Here is a 22655-nt window from a genome sequence, read left to right on the forward strand (position 1 = left end):
TAGGCGGGGCGCTGTCGGGGCGGTGCTGGTGGGCGGGGCTTGCGGGGTTGGGCCGCTCGGTGTCGGCGCGCGGGCCCTCAGGCGGCAGCGGCCGGTAACGGCGGGGGAGGGTCGGGGGGACACGGGCTGTGAGGGAGCGCAGGGAGCAGGGACACGGGGTGGCCCGGGATAAAGCACGGTGTGTCCCGGGGTGGACGTGTGCGTGGGACACGGTGTGTCCCAAAATAGACGTGTGCGTGGGACACGGCGTGTCCCGGGATAGACATGTGGGAGGGACACGGCGTGTCCCGGGATAGACGTGTGCGTGGGACACGGTATGTCCCAGGACACACATTGGAGGGAGATGGAGTCCGGGTGCTGCGTTTTGGGGCCCTTTGGGTGCAGAGCAGTGGGTGCAGCCCTGGGAACAGCGGTTTGGGTGACGCTGTGTTTCAGGGCTACCTTCTGTAGAGTCTCGGTGTCACAGGGTGGTGGCTCAGAGCTTGAGCATCTCTCACTCCTCAGGGTCCCCTGCTGCAGGGGAGGGAGCTCCTTGGCAAGTTCTGGGGCTGGGGGTGCCTGTGACAGGGGATGGGGCAGGATGGGACTGGGCAGGATGGGGCATCTCCAGGTTTCTCCCAGAACAGGGGCTCCCTCAGGCGCTTGGCCTGTCCCCCATCTCCCAGGGCTGCTCCCTGAGGAACCAGAACTCCCCACAGGTCCTGAGGAGGGGGCCAGGTGTGCCCTGGGGGCTGGTCCGTGCCCAGGCAGCCACCCTCACTCCATGCCAGCCCCACAGCATTGCCTCATGCCTGCCCAGGCCCTGCAGCCCCTCCACACTGGCACCAGCTGAGCAGGATGAGGGCAGCCAGGGATGCTCTCCACTCAGAATGCCAGGGGAAGGGTACAGCATTCCCCGTGGGGTCTGCAGGCCTGTGCCCGTGGGCCTGCTGTGGGGGAGCAGGGCTGTTCCCGTGGGAGCGGGCTGCCGAGCTAATAAGGCTTTGCTAACGAGCTGGCACTGAGCCCAGAGCTGGGGCCAGCTGAGGGAGCGAGGGGCCAAGGCCGGGGGGGGGCTCACCCTCACTCCGCACTGTGCCATGGGTGAGGGCTGGGGGCTGGCCCTGAGGGCACTGGGGGCACCCACTGCCCTGGCACCACGCACGAGATGCCCCAGCACCGCCTCCCTGGAGCCCTGCTTCCAGAGCAGCCCCAGCACTCTCCAGCACTGCCATGGCACTTGCTGGGCTCCTGCTCCCACATATCCCACTCCTCAGGAGTCCCACTCCCCAGGGCTGTGCTCCCATTCATGTCCTGTTGTCCTGGGGATCCTGCTCTCACAGGTGTCCTGCTCCCCAGGGATCCCACTCCCTCACAGTCCAATTTCCCCAGGGTCTAACTCCCACAGGGGTCCCTGCACATTCATGTCCGTGTGTCTGTTCTGTCCTGCTGTTCATCCGTGTGCACTGACACTGCACATCCATGTCCATATATCCCTGCTGTCCTCACACACATCTGCGCACCCGTGTGCCTCGTGTCCGTCTGTCTGTGCCACCTCAGGATGCCTGTGTGAGGTGCCAGCCTGCATGCCAACACCTCACCCGCCCCAGTGATGCCCGAGACCTGGGCACATTCACATCTTTATTCTCACCTCAGGCCTCCTGCCACGGCCAGCATCAGCCCCAGCAATAATTTACAGGTGTCAGGGTGGCCCTGGGGCAGCCAGGCTGGTGACAGGAACAGTGGGGCCACGCTGCACATGGTGAGAGTCCAGTGCCCCCCCATGTGATATGTACATTATACAGAGCTACCCAGAGCAACACAACACGTTAAAAAAGATCTACTCTTATGTACAGTATTTATAAAAAGCATCCCAGCCTCCACCACCTCATAAAAAAATACGTCTCTTATGTACTTTGCCGCAGGACAGACCCCCAGCCCTGTGCTGCCCACCCTGCCGGGCTGCCCCCCATCCTGGGAGGGGAGCTGGGGGGTGGGAGAGCCGCTCTCTGGGTTTTGGCATGGTTGGGATAGATGATCCCAGTGGCATGGATGGATGGGTGGATGGATGAGGGCTGTAGGGTCTGAGTGCTGGCCCAGGGTGCAGGGCGACCAGGGACAGCTTGTGTTGCTGGGGTGCCCATCACCCTGGCATCTGGGCATGCAGACAGGGGTGCCTCCAGAGCCCCGAGCTTGCCCCCAGTGAGTGCTGCCCCCAGCCCGCCCCCAAATCCCCCTCATGCCCCCTGGGTGCACCAGGCCCCAGCAGCCCAGCCGCAGCATGGATGCCAAGCCCATGGCATGTGTGCCACCTCCCTGGAGCAATGCAGCTGGTCCCCCCCCATACATGCCCAGGGGTCAGCAGGGTCCCATCCACAGGCACCCGTAGCAAACAGTTCCCCTCAGGCTCAGGAGCAGCAGGCTGAGCACCACCAGCCACAGCACGAGGGCCACGCCTGTCCACAGGGACCGGGGTGCCCCTGCAATGCTAGGGCAGCGGGTGGCATCTCTCTGGGGATGGGGGATGGCAGGGGAGAGGGCAGGTGGCTTGGGCACAGGTGCTGTCACAGGTCCGACCGCCCCGCTGGATTCCAGCCCCCACGGACACTGTTCATCAGGCTCTTGATGCTATCTGGAGGAGGCCAGGGAAGTGCCCAGCCTTGGTCCCCATGGCAGGCAGTGCCCTGCGCCCCTGGCAGTGCCTGCTGCTGCTGGTGGCTCTTGCGGTGCACAAGAGCTCCACCTGACAGCCAGCTCCGGGTGAGGTAGGGCAGTATTATTCTCCCCATTTTACAGATGGGGGAAACTGAGGCGCAGAGCAGGGAAGGTGCCCGCTGGAGTGGCTGGGGGGCACAGGACCTGCCCCGGGCTCACTGCCCCATCCCGGACACAGGTCGAGGAGTCTCCATGACTGCCATGGCTCATGCCCTCTCACCATCACCACAGGTGACGGGCAGCAACAGCAGAAGTCCCCAGGGAATCCTGGTGGGGCTGCAGCATGGGGGCTGAGCCCAGGGTGGGCTCTCCCTGGGCACCGGGCGGGCGGGGGCGAGGTTGGCTTGGGCACCGGCAGTGGCTAGTGGCTGCCGCCGCTCTTCCCCCCACCCGTGGCCCAGTCGATGATGATGAAGCTCAAGCTCATGATCATGAAGACCACTCCAAGGAGGGCAAAGCAGGCAGCCTGTGGGGACAAGGAAGGGACTCAGGGATGGCCAGGGCAACAGGGTTCCCAGCCAGGCTCAGAGCCCCATGCCTGTCCCCATCCTTGTACCCCTGCCCACGCTTACCAATATTTTGGGGGTGGAGCGCAGCGGCTCCTTGTCCTTGGGCATGATGCGGATGTAGAAGATGGCAGGGAAGATGAAGATGAGGCAGGGAGCGGAGGTGGCACCTGGAGAAGACAGGGACAGAGTGGGCAGGGGCCTCCCACCCCGCAGCTCAGCCCTGCCAGCCCCACTGCCAGGACAGGTCCTGTCCACCCCCACCCCCTCCTTGCCCTCCCCAGCCCTGGCAAAGCCTTCCAGGAACCCAGGGACGCAGTGTGCTGGCACTGTCCCCACACCCCTCCCGCAGCCCTGGCACCGAGCTGAGGTCTGAGGGGGGGGAGCCTGGCCGGGGGGATCAAGGGAAACACACAGGGAAGAGCAGTGCAGGCACTGCGCTGTGGGAACAGGACAGCCATGGGATGGGTGAGCCACACAACCACCTGGTCCTGGCAGGTGACAGGGAAACTGAGGCATGGCAGGGTCAGTCACAGCTGAGCACCAGTCAGGACAGGGGCTGGCATGCTGCTGCAACACCCCATGATCAAGGAGGGACAGGAGCAGGGTGCTGCCACCCACCAATCAAGCCAAAGATGCCAAGAATGGAGGGGGCAAAGATGACGAGGAGGTTGATGAAGGTCAGCAGGATCACAGCAATGGCGATGTGGCGGATCCAGCTGAAGTCTTTCCCTTGGAACAGCATCTGCTGGATGGCCCGACGGACCTGGGGACAGGGACAGGGTGTCACACTCCATCCTTGGAGCCAGGACCCGTACCCTGTCCCTGCAGTCCTGCTGGTCCCCATTGCCCTCACTCTAGCCCTGTCCCTACAGCCCTGCAGGTCACTATAACCCCTTTCCCTTCCCAAGCTCTGGTTCCTGTCACCCCTTCACAGCCTTGTCCCTGTGGCCCTGCCTCTGCCCCATCACCCCTGCCTCTGCCCCAGCCCTGCTCCTGGCACCCAGAATGTCCTGTTCCCCAATCCCACCTTCATCACTGCCTCAGTTTTCCTTCTCAAAGCCTGCTGCTGAAGCCACCTGGCATTCCTGTGGGGTCACTCACCGGGAAGAGGACAATGGGGACGGTGAGGGTGACAGCTGTCAGCACAGCCACACGCACACACAGGATGAGCACATCAAAGGGATCCACCTTGTTGTACGTGTGCAGCAGCTCTGACTCCACACGGTCTGTGAACACCACCAAGGAGCCCCTGAGTGAGCCCCAGCACCATCACCCCCTGGCACAGGTGTGCCAGCCCAGTCCCCTCCCCGAGGGCTCACCGTAAAACGTGAGGTAGCCAAAGAGGGCAGCCAAGAAGTACATGAGGTACATGACCATGATGGAGATGTTGGAGATGCACTGCATCTTCTTCTTGGAGGGGCTGCAGGACACGGTGGGCTCAGCACAGCCCCGTGGCACCCGCTGACACCAAGCACCCGCCCAGTGAGGAGAGGTGATGCCAAAACACTCTGGGGTGCGTGGGGGATGTGCAGAGTGGGGCTACGTCCCCCTTCCTGGGCAGGGTGGCACCAACCAGCCACCCACCCTCTCCGGGTCACAGCACCCACCTCCCAGGGGTCACACCACCACCCCTGGATCATGGCACCCACCTCCCAGGGGTGATAACATCCCTGCACCCATTCTGAGTCATATCACACACCTCCCAGGGGTGATAGTGCCCACCCAGGGTTATATCCCCAACCTCCCAGGGGTGATATTGCCTACCCACCTACCCCAGGTTGTATCACCCACCTCCTGAGACTGATACCACCCATCCCAGTCCTATCAGCCGCCATGCACCCACCCACTGCCCCACCCAGGGTCATATCACCCACCTCCCCACGCTGCCCCGGCACAGGTCCCCACATGGATGGCACTGCCTTTGGGTGGACGCCGGGTGAAGCCCACCCCTCCCCGTGGGTGCCCCCACCCAGGACTCACTCCTTCAGCTCGGTGTAGATGGGCAGCACCTCGGGGTGGCAGACGAAGGCAAAGGCCATGATGGGGATGGTGTAGGCTGTCTGTGTGAGAGGAGCACGACTGACTGCTGGGGGCCCAGAGGCAGGGGCTGCCAGCACCAGGACCACCCATGTTCACTGGGTGCACAGGGTGGGAGCTCACCCAGAGCCTCAGGTCTTTACCTGTGAGTTCAGGGTAAAGAAGCTGGGTGTGCAAGTGTCCTGCTCGGGAGCCTGGAGGACTGTGTAGCCATTCTGGTAGTCACTGGTGCTGACAGTGGTGACATTGAGGATGCCCGTGATGTTCCCCTCCTGCTCTGGAAGTGGGCAGGGGATCTGGAACTTCTTGTAGATGACCTGGGGTGGGGGAGGGGATATGGGGCCAGTCAGTTCTTGGTGCCCCCAGCTCCCAGCACACATTGCCCACATGCCCAGCTGGAGAGTGACCCTACTGGGACCCCCTCCCAGGGACACCTTTTGCTAGTGCTGCCCTGTGGCAATGCTGCTCCCCCAGCCTGTCCCTGTGGGGGTGAGCAGCAGGACAGAGCCAGGCAGCAGCACGTGGAGGGGCCACATGTGCAGATGCCCCTCCAGCACCTTCCCCCCTCTCCCTTTCCACAACATTCGGTTCCTTCAGCCGAAAATAACCCAGCAGCTTGACAGCCCAGCCACAGCGTCTCTGCAGCCCCGAGCACCCACTGTCCCTGCTGCCTCTGCTGTCCCCACAGCAAGCAGCCCAGCCTCACACCTCGGCAGGAGGCATGCTTGGCACCCCAAGGCACTGCCAGTGCCAGAGGGCGCTCACCGAGATCAGGAAGAAGACCATACAGCTGAGGGAGAAGCCGCTGGCGTAGCCAAGGTAGCCTGCGGAGGGAGGAGAGTGGCTGCTGGGTGCGGGCAGGACCCTTGCACTGGCTCAGTGTCCCCTCCTTGCCCAGCACATCCAGGCTGGCACCATCGCCCCGTGGGAGACCCAGGGTGCCAGGCCCCAGTGCCATGGGTAGCATCTCCCTGACTTACCCAGCTGCTTCATGAGCGCCAGGGGCAGGATAATGGTGACAGAAACCAGGATAACCAGGTAGTTCCCATTCATGTACCAGTCCCTGGAAGCAGAAGGCCTGCTCACCACCTCAGTCTGCTGGGGCACAGCAGGCAGAGGCAGCCACTGTGGGGGCTGTCTGCCATTGCTAGGGACCCTTCAGCTGGCAAATCCCAGGGGCACTGGTGTCCCCTGAGGCTGGCATTCCTGCTCTGCTAACATCCCTGGGGACCCCTGAGACAGCATCCTTGGAGACCCTGAGGCCAGCATCCCTAGGGGCCCTCGAACTAGGGTTCTGCCCACCCCCACAGTGGTGCGCCCACAAGGGCTAGAGTTGCTAGTGGGGATGTGGGCATGGGGTGGGGGGACCTATACCCAACCAGACCCCCACCCTGCAGCCCCAGGTTCTGCTCAAGGAGGAAAGCCTGATCCCAAGGGGATGTGAGGAGCAGGGATTGGAAGTTCAGCTCAGTTTAATCTCACCCAGGGGCTTATTCAGCACTGACAGTTATCAAAAATAGTAGTGGCTTAATGACAGTAAATCCCTGCCACGGGCTGCACAGCTGGAGCCAGAGCCCCGGCGCCTGCCCAGGGAAGGCACGCAGGCAGCGTGGGCAGGAGGCACTCACGTGGTCTTCTCCTCCAGGTTCAGGAAGGTCTGGATGACCAGAGGCACTTCAGATTTGACAATGTACAGGTAGCTGGACATGGCTGCGGGGCAGAAGGAGGTCTTGGTGCACTGGTGTTCTCTGGTCCCACCCCATCCCCAGCCCTGGCAGGTCCCCCAGCTCACCCCCGATGTTCTGCAGCGTGATGGCGATGGCCGCTGCCAGCTTCCCCGGCGTGCCGAATGCTCGATAACCCAGCTGCTCATAGGCACGGATGCCTGTGGGACAGGGAGCGGTGGTGGTGGGTGAGAGTCAGGGTGGGAGCCCCAGCATAGCCCTGCTGAGGATTGGCACTCACCCACAATGCCCGAGGACTTGAGCAGCAGGTGGATGGAGTAGCTGGAGAGCAGGGCCACTGCTGTGAGGAGGAAGCTGCAGGAGGAGAGCACAGTTACCAGTGGGTCACAGCACAGGACTCAGACATGGCTGTGGGGCAAACCCCATGCAGATGTGCTCTACCTGTGGGCAGCTGTCCCAGGATACCACCCCCAGGATACCACACCCTTGCCTGAGCACCAGCTGGGTGTTCATGGGGCAGATTCAGTCCATGTCTCCACACACAAAAGGAGCCATGACTCACCTCCTTCAAGCTACTTTTGAAAATCTGACTTCGTAGTAAGGAAGGCAGACCTTCACCCTCTTCCTCCTCCCCCCAAGTGGGGACACTGGTCCCTGCATCATCCCAAGCCAGAGACTTCTTTCTTGCCTGCACCCACCGATCCCCTTGGAGGAGCCCCCCATGCCTGAACATCCCTCCCATGCCCCCATGGCACTCACAGGAAGAGGATGATGCCAGTGTTGGCCATGGCATAGGCCAGCCCCAGGATGCCGCTGCCCATGATGGCATTGCTCAGGTTGAAGACGGACATCCCGAAAGACGTCTTCCCTTCAAACTGTTACAGGACACAACAGGGAGGGGATGCACCAGGCACACTGGGAGCTTGCCCCATGCCACCCCAGGCACTGTGCCCATGCTGCTACTCACATCAGTGAAGTGTGTCTGCTTCTTCTCAGCACCGTGGGGCAGGAACTCCTCCATCTCTGCCACGCCAGTCTGGTTCTCTTCAAATCTGCCCATGGAGGGAGAGGAGTGAAGCCAAAGCAGAGTCAGGGACCATCAGCCCTGGCTGGTATCTCACGGGCAGGGAGCAGCTCGGAGGACCCCCCAAGTCCCTGCACCACCCCTTGCCCTGAGTGCCCTACCTGTCACCCGCCAGTGAGGGGACAGTGGAGGCGGTGAGTGCAGCCGTGTGCTTCCCGTTGGGCACCAGCTCCACCATCTCAGCCTGCAGGGGCACGTCCGTGGTATCCATGGCTGGGAGACAGCTGGGATTGCTATGGGCTCTGCTCAGGCTCTGCAAGAGGGAGGCAACAGCGGTCCAGCTCTGGGCAGGAGCAGCGGAGGGGCTGGCCTGGAGCCTCACAAGTCCTGCCTCCACCAGGGACTCTGGAGCTGGGCTCAGCACCAGGGCTGGTGGCACGGCAGGGATGGGAGGGTCACTGAGCCAGGCATCACGGTGGTGTGCTTCTTCTCCTCCCTTCTGCCTGCTCAGCACATAATGTCCCACGGAACTCAGCCCCAGCTCCAGTGCCCCACCAGAGCCCCAGTGTGCGGGTGCCCTCTCGCCCAGCCAGACATCCCACAGCCCACCCCGTCCCCTTGCTCACAGCACTGCCCAGCCCCAGAGTCCCCATGCACACCGCCTGCCCACCTCCACTCCCCTGCCCGCAGCTCTCGGCTCCATGACTCAGTTTCCCCTCCTGCAGACGGGTGCCAGCAGGCGAGTGAGTGGGGGCGTTCGGGAGGCTGAGGACGGGGCAGGCAGCTCAGGGACCCCCCGGCCGCCGTTATGTAAAGCCCGTGGTGCTGCCCGGCGCGAAGGGCTCACCCGCGTCCCGCCGCTGCCGGGGTGCCAAGGCGGGGGGCTCGGGGGCACGTCAGGGCTGGACAAACGGAGCAGGAAAGAGCGCGGGGCCGGGAGACAGCTCCTTGGCAGGGGAAGGCGGCCGGGCTGCCGAGCGCGGGACGCCTTGGCACGCCGCACAAAGCCGCCTCTGTGCGAGCCCCGGCCCTCCCCGCCCCGCTGGGAAACGGCACAGGGTGGCTTTCTGGGGCAGGCTGGCAGCCGGGGCAGGGTCCCGCCACCCCCCACTGCCCCGAGGGGCTGGGGTCTTGTCCGGCTGGCCAGGGGGCTCCACACTGGGGCTATGTCCAGCCAAGGGCTGCTGCCACCCAGCCGGAGGTTAGGCCTGGCTGGGATGCAGTATGGTCCCCAGTACTGGGAGGATGCTGCTGCCCCACCACCCCGCTGCCTGGGGTCGCCATGGGGTAAGCAGGGGACATGCCCATCTTTATGCTCCCAGGGGACTGGTGTCCCCAGAAATCTGAGGAGCCTTCCCACAGCACAGTCGGGTCCAGCAGTCCTGCTGGCACGCAAGGGAAGGATGACACGTCAGGGTGTGGGTGCCAGCACCTCCGGTCTCCTGAGCTGCTGCCCTGCTTGTCCCTGCCCATCCAGGCCACAAAGACCTGGCAGGGTCATCCCAGGCCACACACTGGCTGCTGGCACTGCCAGGGGGGCCGAACCCCTGCGGTTGGCCCGGGTGGTGGGCACATATTTGGGCCACCCTACCTGCAGCACCCAGCCAGGTGGGGAGGCTGAGGCAGGACACAGGCCAGCAGGAACCAAAATGAGAAGGTTCAGCCATGCGGGGGACGAGAGGGAAGCGCAGGGCGGGTTCTGGGTGATGATTTATCCCCTCCACTAGGCCTCCGCTTGGGATGGATCCAGGCCTGAACAAGGCTGCCAGCACGTCCAAAAGCCACCGTTAACTCTGCGCCTTCCCACCACCACGGGCAGGCATCGCTGAACCCACCGCTCACCCAGCGTGGGATTGAGTGGGGGCACCAGATCTGTGAGGTTCCAACACCTCCCTAAGCCCCCCAGTGCCGCTGGGTTGCCTGCGGGCAGGGCTTCACCGCATCCCGCTGGTGGCACGCAGCATCTGCCCACTCCCCTGCCCGCTCCCCCACGGGCGCCAGGAAGGCTGGGCACTCTCGTCTGCAGCCCCTTTCTTCTCCCAGGTTATAATTACACCTCTCTGGGCAGCTCAGGAAATACCAACTTCTTCCCCCAAGCGTCTCTCGGAATAGCAAGCGGCACGGCCGGGCTCATTCAGCATGCACCGGGCTTCGTGCTGCCACCCAGACGCTTCCTCCCGCCGGGCAGCCTGGCACAGCCCTGGCACAGCCCTGGCACGGGCCCAGCACCACTCACTGCCACTTCCCCAGCTGGCCCTGGCCTTTGCCCCCCGGCCAGGCTCTCCTGGTGGCAGTAGCCAGGGCAAGGGGGGAGATGAAAGAGGAGGGAGCATGAGACGATTCGATCGGGCAGTGTGAGCCCTGCCTGCTGCTGTTTGCCTTGCGATAAGGCAGAACAGCAAATACAGAGTGACGGGCGGCCCTGGAGGGGTGGCTTGGTTCCCCTCCAGGTGGGATTGGTGGGTTCACCACCTCACTGTGTGCCCACCTTAGCTGGGAACCCTGTGCTCTGGGCAAAGAGCATCTCCTCAGGGATCTCCTCCCTCAGGGTGCCACCACGCAGATGGGATACTGCCATCCCATCTTCACTGACATGTAGGGTAGCTCGCATGCTGCCTGGCATAATCCCACTCCTGACCAGCAGCTCCAGTGCCCACTCACCCAGCTGACGGTGTGGACCTGGCCACATGCATGGGCACAGAACCCTCCAGGCTGTGGCACCCAGGGCAGCGTTCCTGGGGGTGCTGGGCAAGCTGCATCGATTTCCCAGCATGTGCCTCTCTGCTGCCTGCCGGGCTTTGGGACACAAGGACAGCGCTGCAGCCAGACCTCCCACCTCTGCCAGGCTGCTCCCAGAGCTGCTGACACCCCACCAACACTGCGGGGTGGCCAGGCAGCCTGGGCCGGGCCCCGGTGCTGTCCCGCAGCCCCGGCAGAAGAACACGGAGCCAGATGCGTGGGACGGCACGTCCCGTCCCGCCGGCCACGTCTGCGCTCCCGGGCAGGCTGCGTTCGGTCTGCACGCTCGTCCCGGCCAGCACACAGCCTGCCCGCCCTCGCTGCGATGGGGACACGTGTGTGGGGCGGCCCGGCTCCCAAATCCCGGCCCTGCTCTGGCACACGGGCAGTCCTGGGCTCACCTTGGCCCCCGGCCAGGCTTCCTCGGGGACCAGGGCACCACGGGGAGGGTTTGGGTCCTGGAAGGGACCGCATCCCTCTCTCTGCCTCACACCTCGCTTCCACGCATCTCATTGAAAAGGTGGAAAATCCCCGCGGGAGGCGGGAGCTGGGGGCTGGGCAGGGGAGCTCTGTCGGCAGTGCCAGCAGATATGCAGGATGGGAGGTCCATTGCATCAGGCAACGTGGCCAGCAGGATGTGTATGACCCTGGGCAAGACTGGCTCCTGCGCTGTGCCCGTTCCCCCGGTCAGAGCCCGGCACAGCCCCCAGCAGCACACACGGTCCCCAGCAGCACACGTGGGGACAGGCAGCCAGTCCTGCCAGCCCTGCCTGTGCCACACAGTGACAGCCTAAGTGTCCCCACAGCCCGCAGCACCCACATGCAAGCACCCACGGCTCCCACCTGTGCCCAGCGAGGGCACAGGGTGTCCCTGGCAGCAGGTGGGTGCTCCCCCAGGCCGGGGACCCCCACAGGGCAGAGTCCCTCCCCATCTCCTCTCCTTGTAGATGAATCCTTGTTAATCCGGCCCAGCTGGAGCCGTGGGACTATTCCGGGTGGTAATCCGGCTTTAGCGCCAAGCCTGCCGCAGCTGCCGGCCTGCCCTGCGTGCTGGCAGCCAGGTATCCCTCCCATCCCGCTGCTGTGCGCCGGGCACCGCAGCCCCCCCGGCCCAGGTGGCCGTTCGGGTTTCAGCAGAGCTGGCACACAGGTCTCATGTTCCCTGAGGCTGTGCTGACGAGCGAGCCCTGCCAGAGAGATGGGCAGCAAGGGCAATGGGCAGGGATGGCACCAGCCATGTTCCCCCAGTGCCATCAGCCCCAGCCCTGGGGTTCCCCCCAGAACTGAGCCCAGGGTGAGCCCAGCCTGGGGTCCCTGGTCAGCCTCTGGCCCCGCTGTGGGCACAGGGGGGTTGTGGGCACAGCTGGGCAACAGCCCAAACTGGGGAGTCCCTGGGCAACCCCTACCCAGGGAAATTGACCCCAGCAGGGCACACAGCTGAGAAACCCCTCTCTCCTTGCCTTCCACTGAGAACTGCTCTCCAGAGCTGCCCTGGGAATATCTTTGTCTTTCCCCTGAAGCACACACAGGCAAAGCTTTCCTCCCAGCCTGTCTTCCTAAAATTAGTAACCCAAACCTGGATTTAACCTGTGCTGTTCCACCCCCCACCTACCAGCCAAGCAAAGGCAGTGCCAGGGTGCCACCTCCCACAGAGGAAAGGGGCACCCAAAGGGGCAAATCCAGTCATTCAGGGGATGGCCAGGCACCCCACTTTGGGGCAAAGGTTCTGGGGGGTGCCCATGTGGGCATGGGATCCCCAGTAGCTGTGAGAAAAGACAACTGGAGGCAAAACCTGGCTGGTGCATGGCTGGAGAACCTCTCTGGGTAGCCCTGCTGTAGACCTTCCCCAAACAGATCTGTGGAGATTCTCCTGAGATAGATCCACCTGGGATCCTCTGGAGATGACAGCCCCACCAGCTGGTCATGCCAGCCAGCCCCACTCATGCCCCCAGCACAAGGTGGGTAGAGTAGGCACTGGGCTCACCTCACCTCTTTCACCCCAAATACCACACCACGGCTCAGCCTCGGGGCAGGCAATCCCCCCAGTGCTCCAGCCAGGGCAGGACTGGCAGTAGCAAGTAGGAACAAGTGGCTCTGAAAGCTGCTGTCCTGGCTAGCAGGGCTCTGGCAGCTGCCTGGGCGCTTCTGGCCATCTCTGTTGCATCTCTGTCCATCCAGGGTCTTACCTCTAAGAGCACAAGTGGCATCTCTTTCCTGGGGGACAGCTGTACCTGAGCCTGGGAATGGGGTCTGGGACACATCAGGGAAGGGAAAGGCAGTTCCAGGAAGGGAGTGGTGGAGCCAAACTTCATGGTGGGGCCATGGAGAGGGTTTCCAGTGTCAGAGCCATGGTGCAGCTCAGCCATGGCATCACCTGCCAGGCACACAACCCAGGATGGCTGCAGGTGTCAGCCATCACCATCCTGCCACATCCTCCAACATCCAAGCACTAGGACAAGGCAAGCTGGGAAAAGCAGTGAGGAAGCTGAGGCCAGGCAAGGGGAGTCATGTCCAGCACTGGGACAGCCCAGGCTGTTGCTGTCACCTGCCAGCTTGAGTCCATGTGGTACAAGGTCAGGTGGCAGGTACAGCTGGCAGCACGGGGATGGGGACAGGGTGGGCACAGCACGGGGCCGATGGCACTCAGTGTGGTTCTTGGGGAGGCTGGGTGAGACACCAGTTTGAGCCCAAAGCATCTCAGGCAGTGCTAGGCTGTATGATGAGTTTTGCTATAAACTTCAAACACTCCCCTCCGGAAACACAGGGCCGCCCAGGGAAGGTGGTGGCACAGGTAGTGGCACTGCAGAGACTGATGGACAGACAGTGCCTGGAAAAGGACACGTCAGGTTTCGTACCACACCTCTGGAGTTCTGTTTTGCCTTGGAAGCAAGATGCTTTCCAGGAGTTCACACTCTCCAAAACACAACCGGCCTTAGTGGGATGACACAGAGGGGTCAACAGCAAAACCACCAAGGTGCCATTTGCTGCTGGCTGTGCTGGGGACTGTCCCTCCATCAGGAGGAACTGGCCTCAGCCACAGCCTCACGTGCCTCTGGCACCTCCAGCACAGCCTCCTGTGGCAATCAGGAACCACGATTCGCCCAAGCCCCGTGGCACCACCGCTGTGCCTGCCCATGGCACTCTCACCATTGGACCAGCCGGACATTTGCTCCACAGAGTCAGCGGAACCAGGCTGGCTGTGCCCCGCTGGCATGGGGGACCCAGCCAGTCCCAGAGCTGCGTCAGCAGCTGGGGAGGCACACGGCGGCCGAGACCCACGCAGCGAGGAGAGCCGGGGCACGGGGGTCCGTTCTGGCCCCAACCCGCCTCTGTTTTCTCAAGGGTTGCACTTCCAAAGGAGCCCGTGGGATTCCGCTCCTTCCCCCATCCCCACGTGCCAAGGAAAATAGGCTCTGCCGGCGCTTGTTTGTTTGCCGTGGCCACGGCCCCGGTGTGTGATTACAGCTGCAGCACGGCCGGGTGCTGTGGGGCCCTTTGCGCCCCAGCCAGGGTCCAGCAGTGCCAGCACCCCCGTGCCACCCCCCAGTGGAACGGAGTGTCCCACTGCTCCTGAGCATCCCTGGCACCTGAGCCAAGGCACACCGGCACTCTGTTCTGGGATACGGGGCAGTGCTGCCAGGCAAAGGCACCTTTCTCTGGGGTACCCCCTTGAAGCCACAGGGACCAGACAGGTCTAACGCCTCATCTTGGGCCTGGTCCAGCACCAGTGGAAAATTCCCCATCTCCTGTGTGTCAGCTCAGCGCAGCCATGCCCTCCGCAGCCAGTCAGGGTTCTGCGTCCCTGCCATCCCACCTGTTGGGGACTTGCCAGGTCCCCTGTCTCACCTGTGCCACCCCACGGCTTGGGGGGCACAAGTCCAGCAACCACCTGCCGTGGTTCAGTTTCCCTTGGGGAAGGTTTCTCTCCAGTGGGACTTTCAGAGCTGACACGGCAGAGAGAGCCACCACACCACGCCGGCTGGCCCAGGACACGCGTGGCCGACAGGAACACAGTGTGCTGCCCGCCTTTCCACGCTGCTGGCCCGGCCAGCCAGGCTCTATTAATACCCCAGCCCGTGGAATCGCCGCACGCAGGTGCCAGGCAGCCCCGGTGCCCGAGACGGCCGGCACCTCTCTCCCTGCCCGTGCCCCCCGCCCCGGCACCCCGGCACCCTGACACCCGATCCTGCCCACAGCCGCTTCCAGCCTTCAGAAACATATGTCATTCCCACGGGCGATTAAAAATTAAAGCAGAAAACAGGGAAAGTAAAGGGAGTTTGGGGGTTGGTGCCACTGTGAGGATCAGCGGAACGATGCACGCCGAAGCCCCCACACCGCGCTCCGGGCAGGGGCAGTGTCGGGGCGCTGGGCTCTGCCTCCCCCGGCACCCGCGGGATCTCTCACCCACCCGTGGGAAGGTGCCAGCCGCTGGCAAGTGGCAGGAGTACAGCAAAGCAAACAGTCCCGGGGCGTTAGCACCTGCCAGAGCTGCCGGGCCCCGGAGCCTTCCCCGTGCTGCCCGGAGCCGGGAGGAGGAGGAGGAGGAAACGCAGGAGGAGAGAGAGACGGGCTGTGAGAGGAAAGCGGGGCCGGCGAGAGAGAGATGAGAGAAAGGACTGGATGGGGCGCGGAGGAGAATTAGGGGAGGTGAGGGGTCCGAGCGCCCGGCAGCCTCCAACCACGGAGCTCCAGGGAGGAGCGAGCCCGGGAGTGCGAGCGGCAGGGGAGAGCGGAGAGACCTACCTGCCCCCTCTCCGCCGTGCCTCTGCTGCGGGCTGGGGCGAGCAGCCCCCGGTGGCCGGTGCCGCGGATTAGAGACTATCCTGCGACCGTAATCCGGCGGAGCCCGAGATTAAACAGGACCCGATCCCGCCCCCAGTGCGAAGGCTCCCAATCTGCACTCCGCCGGGGCACGGGAGGAGCGCTGGGGAGCGACCGCCCCGCATCGACCGACCCCTGCCCCGCCCCGCCCCGCCCCGCTCCGGCGGGACCACCGCTCCCCGGGCACGGCCGCCCCCGGGGCATCGCCCCCGCCGGGCATCAGCGTCCCTGGGCATCGCCTCCCGCCAGTGAATCACCCCGCACCAGGCATCATCCCCTTCGGGCTGTCAGTGTCCAAGCAGCGCTGCCCTGTCCGGAACAGGGCAGTCACCAACATCCCCACGCACCGCACACGGCACCCGGTGTCTGTGCCCCTCACGGCACCCGGTGTCTGTGCCCCTCACGGCACCCGGTGTCTGTGCCCCTCACGGCACCTGGTGTCTGTGCCCCTCATGGCATTATCACTGTATGGGGCACCCCTATCCTGCCAGGTATTGACATCCCACCGGGCACCCCTGCCTACAGCAGCCGAGGCTCCTGCAGGAGGCCAGGGGCCGCTTCCAAAGAAGCAGGGCTGGGGCAGCTGCTCTAATCTACCTGAAGGGATAAATCCAGTACATGCTGAGTGTGAGGACAGGGTTTTCCCCGTCCTTCAGTCAGATTCTCTCCCTGGCCTGGGAAGCTCAGGCTGCTCCCACGTTAAGCCAGCCCAGCTGCCCGCCCTGCTCATGGTGCCTGCTGCCCCCAGAGTTCTCACCCCAGCATCTCAGCACACTGGGAGGAAACAACCCATGTGGACTCATCCCAACAAGACCCAGAGTAACTGGGCCATCCCCCTTCCCCAGTCTCCATCAAACCTCCCCACCTGAGCTGAAAGATGTCTATTTTCATGAAGAAACAAACCCCCAGTTCCCCAAAGCAGAAATTTCTCCAAGTGCATCCCATATGCTTCAGGGAGAGCCATGAGCTCTGGAGAGTCACCAGCTGTGTCCCCAAAGATTCCCTGTACCTTTACAAGGTCTGCCCCCCCCCTAAACTACCTCCTGCTCCTCTGTCCTGCCCAGCTTTTACTTCAGAGGAACATTTTGGGGGTCCACGCTTGGGAGTCCCCCCAGCTCCCATGCCGAGCTGCAAACCCTGCCCAGCTGCTGTGCTTGGGCAGAATGGCTCCTCACGCTGCTGGAAGGTTTTATTTGTGTTATGCATATCTTTCATAAATCCTTGCGGAGCCTCGGGCAGCCTGGGATGGAAATGGCTTTGCCAGCCAGCAGCGAGCGTCGCCATCGGGAGAAGAGGCACCCTCCCTCTCGCCTGGACATCGAGGGATGTTAAAAATTCAGTGGCAGCTCTGCCCTCCCGCTCCCGGCAATCCCGCGGCTCCTGTTACTGCCGCTCTCCTTTGGCTGCAGACATACATCCATTAACTAATTTCTAATAACAGCAGCATGCGTAAGTGCTGAACCAGCGCTGGCTGGCACGCCGGGGGACTGGAGGCAGCCAGGTTTGGCAGTGTGACGGGGGAGCCAGAGGCACCCAGAGGATGGGCATGGCTGGCCTCAGGCCATCACTTTAACCCTTTCCCTGCTCTGGTGAAGGCGGGTGCAGCCACGTGGCACCTGCGGAGAAGCGTCCCGGGCTGGGCGGCCACGCGTCTCAGCGGGGCTGGAAAAGGCGGCGGGAGCTCCCGCCCTGTGAGCAAACACAGCACAGGTGCTGGGCCTGGGGACAGCACTGTGGGCCTGTGGCACTGGGTGCAGCCACTGTTCTGGGGCTGCGTGCTGGAGGACCTGTGGGAAGTGATTTGGAGGCTGTGTGCTCCTTCCCAGCCTCCAATGCCCTTCCCCTGCTATTGGCACAAATGCAGCCATGTCTGCTTTGTCCTGTCCCCTCTCTTGTCCAGCATGTGACAGCCTCACTGGTGTTCCCACTTTCCAGGTGGGCAGAGGACAAGGGCTCCACCATGTCAAGCTGAAGCTTTGTGAAGAATCAAAGCAGTGAGGAGAGGGGGAAAAGAGAGTGAAGATGTCCCCAGAACCTCCCAAAGCCTGTCCCAGCACTCGGCACACAGTAGCGGCAGGCTCCTGCAGCCGGGCTGGCAGCACAGAGAGGAGCCATGAGAGGGGGGGGCTAAGACCTTCTCTCAACCCCTGAGCCCTCTGGTCACCAGGGCTGCCCCAGTGCAGCTCTGGCCAGTCTCACCAATGGCTCTGCTGGTGTCAGGGCTCCAGTGGATTGCAAAATTGCAGCCGTGCGGTTTTCTCCAGCTGGCTGGAAAGTTTGACGCCGGATTCCCGTATGTGAGGAGCCTTCAGGGGAGCACGGCCCAGCACGGCTCATCTCTCCAGCAGCCTCACCAATGGCAGGGAGCCGAGTGCCGTGCCAGAGCCTTGCCCTCAGCACAGCCCCGTGGGCTTTGCCTTCTCACCATTTCCCCCAGCCAAAAGCTGCCCTGTTTCTTATCCTTCAGCAGTGCTTCGAGATCAGAGATTAAAGGGAACCCATAAAACCCTGGGCCTCAAATGTCACAGCAGGGACAAGGCCAGCCCAGGAGCCGGGCACAGAGCAGTGGGTGCTGTGTATGGCCAGGACACGCTCTCCTTGTCACGCTCGGCTTCCTCCCCAGCCCTGAGCCCGCTGCTGCCTGCCGCTGCCCGCTGCTCCCAGGGCCCAGATGGCAGGAAGATAGGGCAGAGATAATGCTGACATTTGCAGCCCAAGCAGCGCTCCCCTCACCACCACTGTGACCTCTCGAGCAAGAAGTGTTCCGGAGATTGCCCTTTCCAGGAACGTTCCAGAGGGTGCCTCTGTCCCCATCCCTGGGCATCCCACAGACACAGCGCCAGCACACACAGGGGCTCCAAGAGGGAGCAGTTGCAGAGGTTTTTGCATCCTGAAGCATGAAGAAGTGAGGCACAAAAGGAATGCTGACTGTAAGAGGAGAGGGATGCCTGTGGCCAGCAGCACGGGCTGGGTGGGCTCCAGAGTGACCCCAGGCCATGTCCAGGGCGGCAGCCTTGCTCCCCCAGCCCTCCCAGCTCAGAAACAGCCCAGTGCTGGTGCCTGTGCCTGCACACAGAGGGGCTGGGGAGCAGCTGGTGCCCCCTGCCTCGCCCTTGGCCGCCTCCCTCGCGGCACATGCTGTCATGTGGCAGGGCACAACAACAACACGGGCTAATTGGTTAATGTGATTTCAAAACATGATTTGCAATTATAACTCACCAGAGAGCATTCAATGATCCCGCACATCGCAGAGTGGGTTTTTCTCCTTCGTTTGTTCCTGGAACCTCGAAACCAATTAACTTTACAGAAGCCAGAAGCAAAGCACTGCTCAGCAGACCTGAAGGGTGGGTTATCTCTGTGCTCAATCGCTCAATCTGGGAACCAAGGGCTGCAGGACGAGCCCCGGGGTAACCCCAGTGCTTCTCCCTGCACCACTGAGGGGTTTGGCGGGATCTACACAGGCTCCCCCAGCTCCAACCCATCAGGCACCATGGCTGCTTGGGAGCACTTGGGGACAGGAGGATGCCCTGAGCCATCAGGTGTGGGAATAAACTGCTCCTGTTGGCACAGGGACACTGTCCCTTCAGTTCCCTCCAGAGGTGCTGGCACCTGCTGGCAGCCTGCTCGTCTCTGCCACCCACCCTGGGCAGCCGTGTCCCCACCATCCCCACAGGCAGCACCCACAGCCCCACCAGGGCCAGGGGCTTTGCTTCTGAGGCTTGACAATCGTGCAGCAAAGGCTTAAATGCTGTTAAGGTAATTAAGCAAGGATTTAGCAAGGACTTGGATGCCTTCAAATGCCTTTCAAGCCAAACAAACCCAAGTAGCCATGATGCTCCTGAAACATCCAGCACCCAGCTCCCCTGAGTCTTGGCTTGTTTCCCCAGTGACCCCAATTGCTGGGCTCTGTTGTTCCCCACATCCCCCTCAAAAGGCAGACATGGGGCCAGCAGTACTTTCTCTTGGGTGGGCAAAGAGATGTTGGGTTCCATCAGCCTCTGGAGGGGTGATCTGGCAATTATCCCCCAGGATGGTGACCTGGTTCCAGTCTGCAGGGGGACCCCTGCTCACAGGGGAACCCCCCCATGTGCACAGGGCCTGAGTCTCTCCAGGCTGGGAGCTGCCTTCCATCAGCTCCCCAAGCCTCAGGGAGCTCAGCATTGCACCCTGCAGCCACCAAGGCCTCCTGAGGACAGGACAGCTGCCAGAACCTCTGGGGAGGCACAAGGTGATGCCCACAGTGCAGCATGGGGCAGTGGAAGGAAGCATGGGGCAGTGTTGGGGGGTCTCCAGTCCCTGGGGAGGGGCTCTCCTGCTCATCTCCAAGCTCCCTGCAAGCTGCTAGGAGTGTGGGAGCCCCTGGGGGATGCCAGGCACAGTGCCCAGGGCCTGGGCAGCAGGGTGGCAGATGGCTGGGGAGCTGGGGACCAGGGAGCAGGGGAGGAGCAGGGACACCTTTCAGCCCACACAACTGTAGCATCCTTGTTTAGAGTTATAAATAACTGGGCCAAAAATGGAGCTGTGGCCACAGCCGTGTCCCTCCTCTCCCCAGGGCGCTGTGGTCAGTCCAGAGCTGACCAAGGAGCAGATCTGGTCCCTGTAGCCCCAGTGAAAGGGAAGCCTGCTCTGGCTCCCTGCAGAGGCACCCACAGGGCTGTCCTGAACCCCCTCCCCGGCTGGGGTGACTGTCAGTCCCAGGGCTAGACAGCCCACCACAGGCTCCTGCCTGGTGAGATCCAGCAGGAGAGGGGATAAAGGCCCTTTCATAGCCCTTTCATGGCCCATCAGGAGAAAGGATTCAGAGAAAAGCACAAAAGCAGGTGCTGGCACTCAGGACTGAGGCTGCCATGTCCCACAGCACCGGGGCTCCTGAGCTGCCCCAGGGTGGATGTGGGTGCCTGCCCAGCCAGGGGGCAGCCGGGGAGCTGGATCTGGCAGGCACCCCTGGGTCCCTGCTGGCACCACCCAGCCTTGTGTTTGGGTGGACTAAACGTGATGCTGTTTCAGGCTGGGCAGTGCTGGCATGGTGTCCCTCTCTGGGGTTGGGAAAGCCCAGGGGCAGCTGCCCCTCTCCCTCCCCTCCGAGCTGTACAACAATTGGCTGCCCGAAGGACGCCGGCCTTGATCCGCGTTGCTGGCCGTCCCCAGGGCCGAGCAAACAGAGAGCAAAACAGCCCCGGCCGCTCCTGCCACCGCCGGCATGCGGCCAGCCCGGCACCCCGGCCAGGGCTGCTGTCCCCGGAGCTCTGCCACGCTGCCCTGGCACCCTGCTCTGCCACCCAGCCCTGCCACCCAGCCCTGGCACCTTCCTCTGCCACCCTGCTCTGCCACCCAGCCCTGCCACCCAGCCCTGCCTGGTGCTGCCGGCGGGGCAATGGTTACCGACCCACCCGCCTCACAGCCAGGAGTGAGCCCGGGGCTGCAGGGCTTGAGCCAGGAGGAGGAAACAGAAACCGGGATCAGCACGCACCGCGCTGGCAGCGGGGGAAGTGAGGCACAGCCAGGGTGGCGCTGTGACCGCTGACCCTGGGCGCGGGGTCGTCCCTGCTCGCCCAGTCCAAGGGTCAGCTCGCCCACTTTTGCCCTGTTTGCCGTGGGGTTGGGCCAGTCCCGGGGGCTGCAGGCTGGCCGGGGCAGCTGCTTGGTGGCAGGAGGCCAGCACGAGCCCAGGGCACGTGCCATGGCCTTGCCCAGCCACCTCACATGTTTCCCCCACAGCCCAATTCCCTGAAGCCTTTTCCCACCTGCAGAGCACGGTGCTTCACAGAAGTCCCCCTGGCACCCTTCCCAGAGCTCCCCTGTTGGAGAACCACCCCAGTCCCACCAGATGCCAGGGGGATACCTGAGGCCAGCTCCAGTCCCACGTCCGTGGGCACATCCCACACCTTCCAAAGTCCTACCACCCACTCCGTGGCACTGCTGGGACCCCCACCTGCCTGTGAGCAGCCGGAGCCACGCTCCACCGGCCTGGTGGGCGGCAGGAAGTACGGATGAGCGCTGGGATGGGATGGGGAATGGCATCACCAGCAGGAGCAGCCACCGTGGCGCAACGGTGACACAACGGTGACACCATAGCAGCGTGGGATGGGGATACAGGCCCCCAGCTGCCCTCTCGGCACTACGGCTGTCCCTGGGAAGGTCAAGCCATGGGTGCCAGGCCACGGGCGGCTGCTCCAGCTCCGCCGGTTCTGCCCTGAGCGCTGCCGCCGGCAAGGTCAGCGCGGTGCTACGGCAGCACCGGCCTCGCCATCCCCATCACCGGCCAGCCGCTCCCGGTTCCCACCGGCTGCAGGGACGGGCATGGCGTCGGTGACCCCACACCACCTACGCGGCACATGGCGGTCCCGTGACTCTGTGGGCTGGCGATGCCCTGCCTGGGAGCGCCGGGGGCGCCGGGAGCAGCAGGAAGCGCCGGAGGCACCGGGAGCGCCGGAGGCACCGGGGGCGCCGGAGGCACCGGGAGCGCCGGAGGCACCGGGAGCGCCGGAGGCAGCGGCAGCGAGCGCGGGCGGAGCAGCAGGGCCGGCACCGCTGCGCCACCGCCCTCTGGCGGCCACCGGCGGCACAGCCGGACCCGCCCCCGGCCCCGCCCCGCTCCGGCCCCTGCCCACTGCCCATGCCCTGCCCACCGCCCGTGCCCTGCCTGCCCACCCACTGCCTGCCCCCTCCCACCCCCTGCTTGCCCACTGCCCGCACCCTGCCCACTTCTGCCTGCTCCGTGCCTGGGGCTTCCCCAGCACCCCCTGCCCTGTCACACCCATGTGACTCCAGCCCATGTTCCCCCAGATGTGTGTCCCAACAAGCCCTCTCGCCCCACTTGCACCCCAAAACTCTGGCTGCCCCTGTGTGGGACAGCTCCAGTCCCTCAATCTATCCCATGGGCAGTGGTGGCCGTGCTGCCTTGCACATCTCCAGTGTGTGTCATCTGTTTCCTGAGGCCTTTGGCCGCCCCAGTGCTTTCCATGGAACTCAGCGCTGAGAGGTGCTCTGGAGTTTCACCTGGTACCACATGGCACAGCACAGTGATCCACTGTCATTTCTGCTCAGCCCTGTGGTGGCACTGACATGCCAGGATCATGTGCCCCAGCCCCTCTCCACCTGCATGGCCACAGCTGCCAGGAGGGAGGCTGGGCTGGCACAGTTCAG

At 63.5% G+C, this 22655-nt stretch overlaps 1 protein-coding gene across 1 annotated transcript; it reads right to left on the minus strand.

The window, feature by feature from the left end:
* Positions 1 to 2316: 2316 nt before the first annotated feature.
* Positions 2317 to 15572, minus strand: SLC38A3 (solute carrier family 38 member 3). Its single transcript, XM_058812807.1, has 16 exons — positions 15432 to 15572; positions 8111 to 8262; positions 7893 to 7977; positions 7685 to 7800; positions 7206 to 7279; positions 7033 to 7125; positions 6869 to 6950; positions 6221 to 6303; positions 6006 to 6064; positions 5384 to 5557; positions 5184 to 5263; positions 4523 to 4623; positions 4305 to 4429; positions 3822 to 3966; positions 3267 to 3370; positions 2317 to 3160 (listed from the first exon to the last, which is right to left on the minus strand). The coding sequence occupies exons 2-16, from the start codon at positions 8218 to 8220 to the stop codon at positions 3056 to 3058; spliced, it is 1536 nt and encodes a 511-aa protein (XP_058668790.1). The 5' UTR covers positions 8221 to 8262; positions 15432 to 15572; the 3' UTR covers positions 2317 to 3055.
* Positions 15573 to 22655: the final 7083 nt, after the last annotated feature.

Source organism: Ammospiza caudacuta, chromosome 12 (assembly GCF_027887145.1).
Source record: "Ammospiza caudacuta isolate bAmmCau1 chromosome 12, bAmmCau1.pri, whole genome shotgun sequence".
In the NCBI taxonomy this organism is placed as follows: Eukaryota; Metazoa; Chordata; class Aves; order Passeriformes; family Passerellidae; genus Ammospiza; species Ammospiza caudacuta.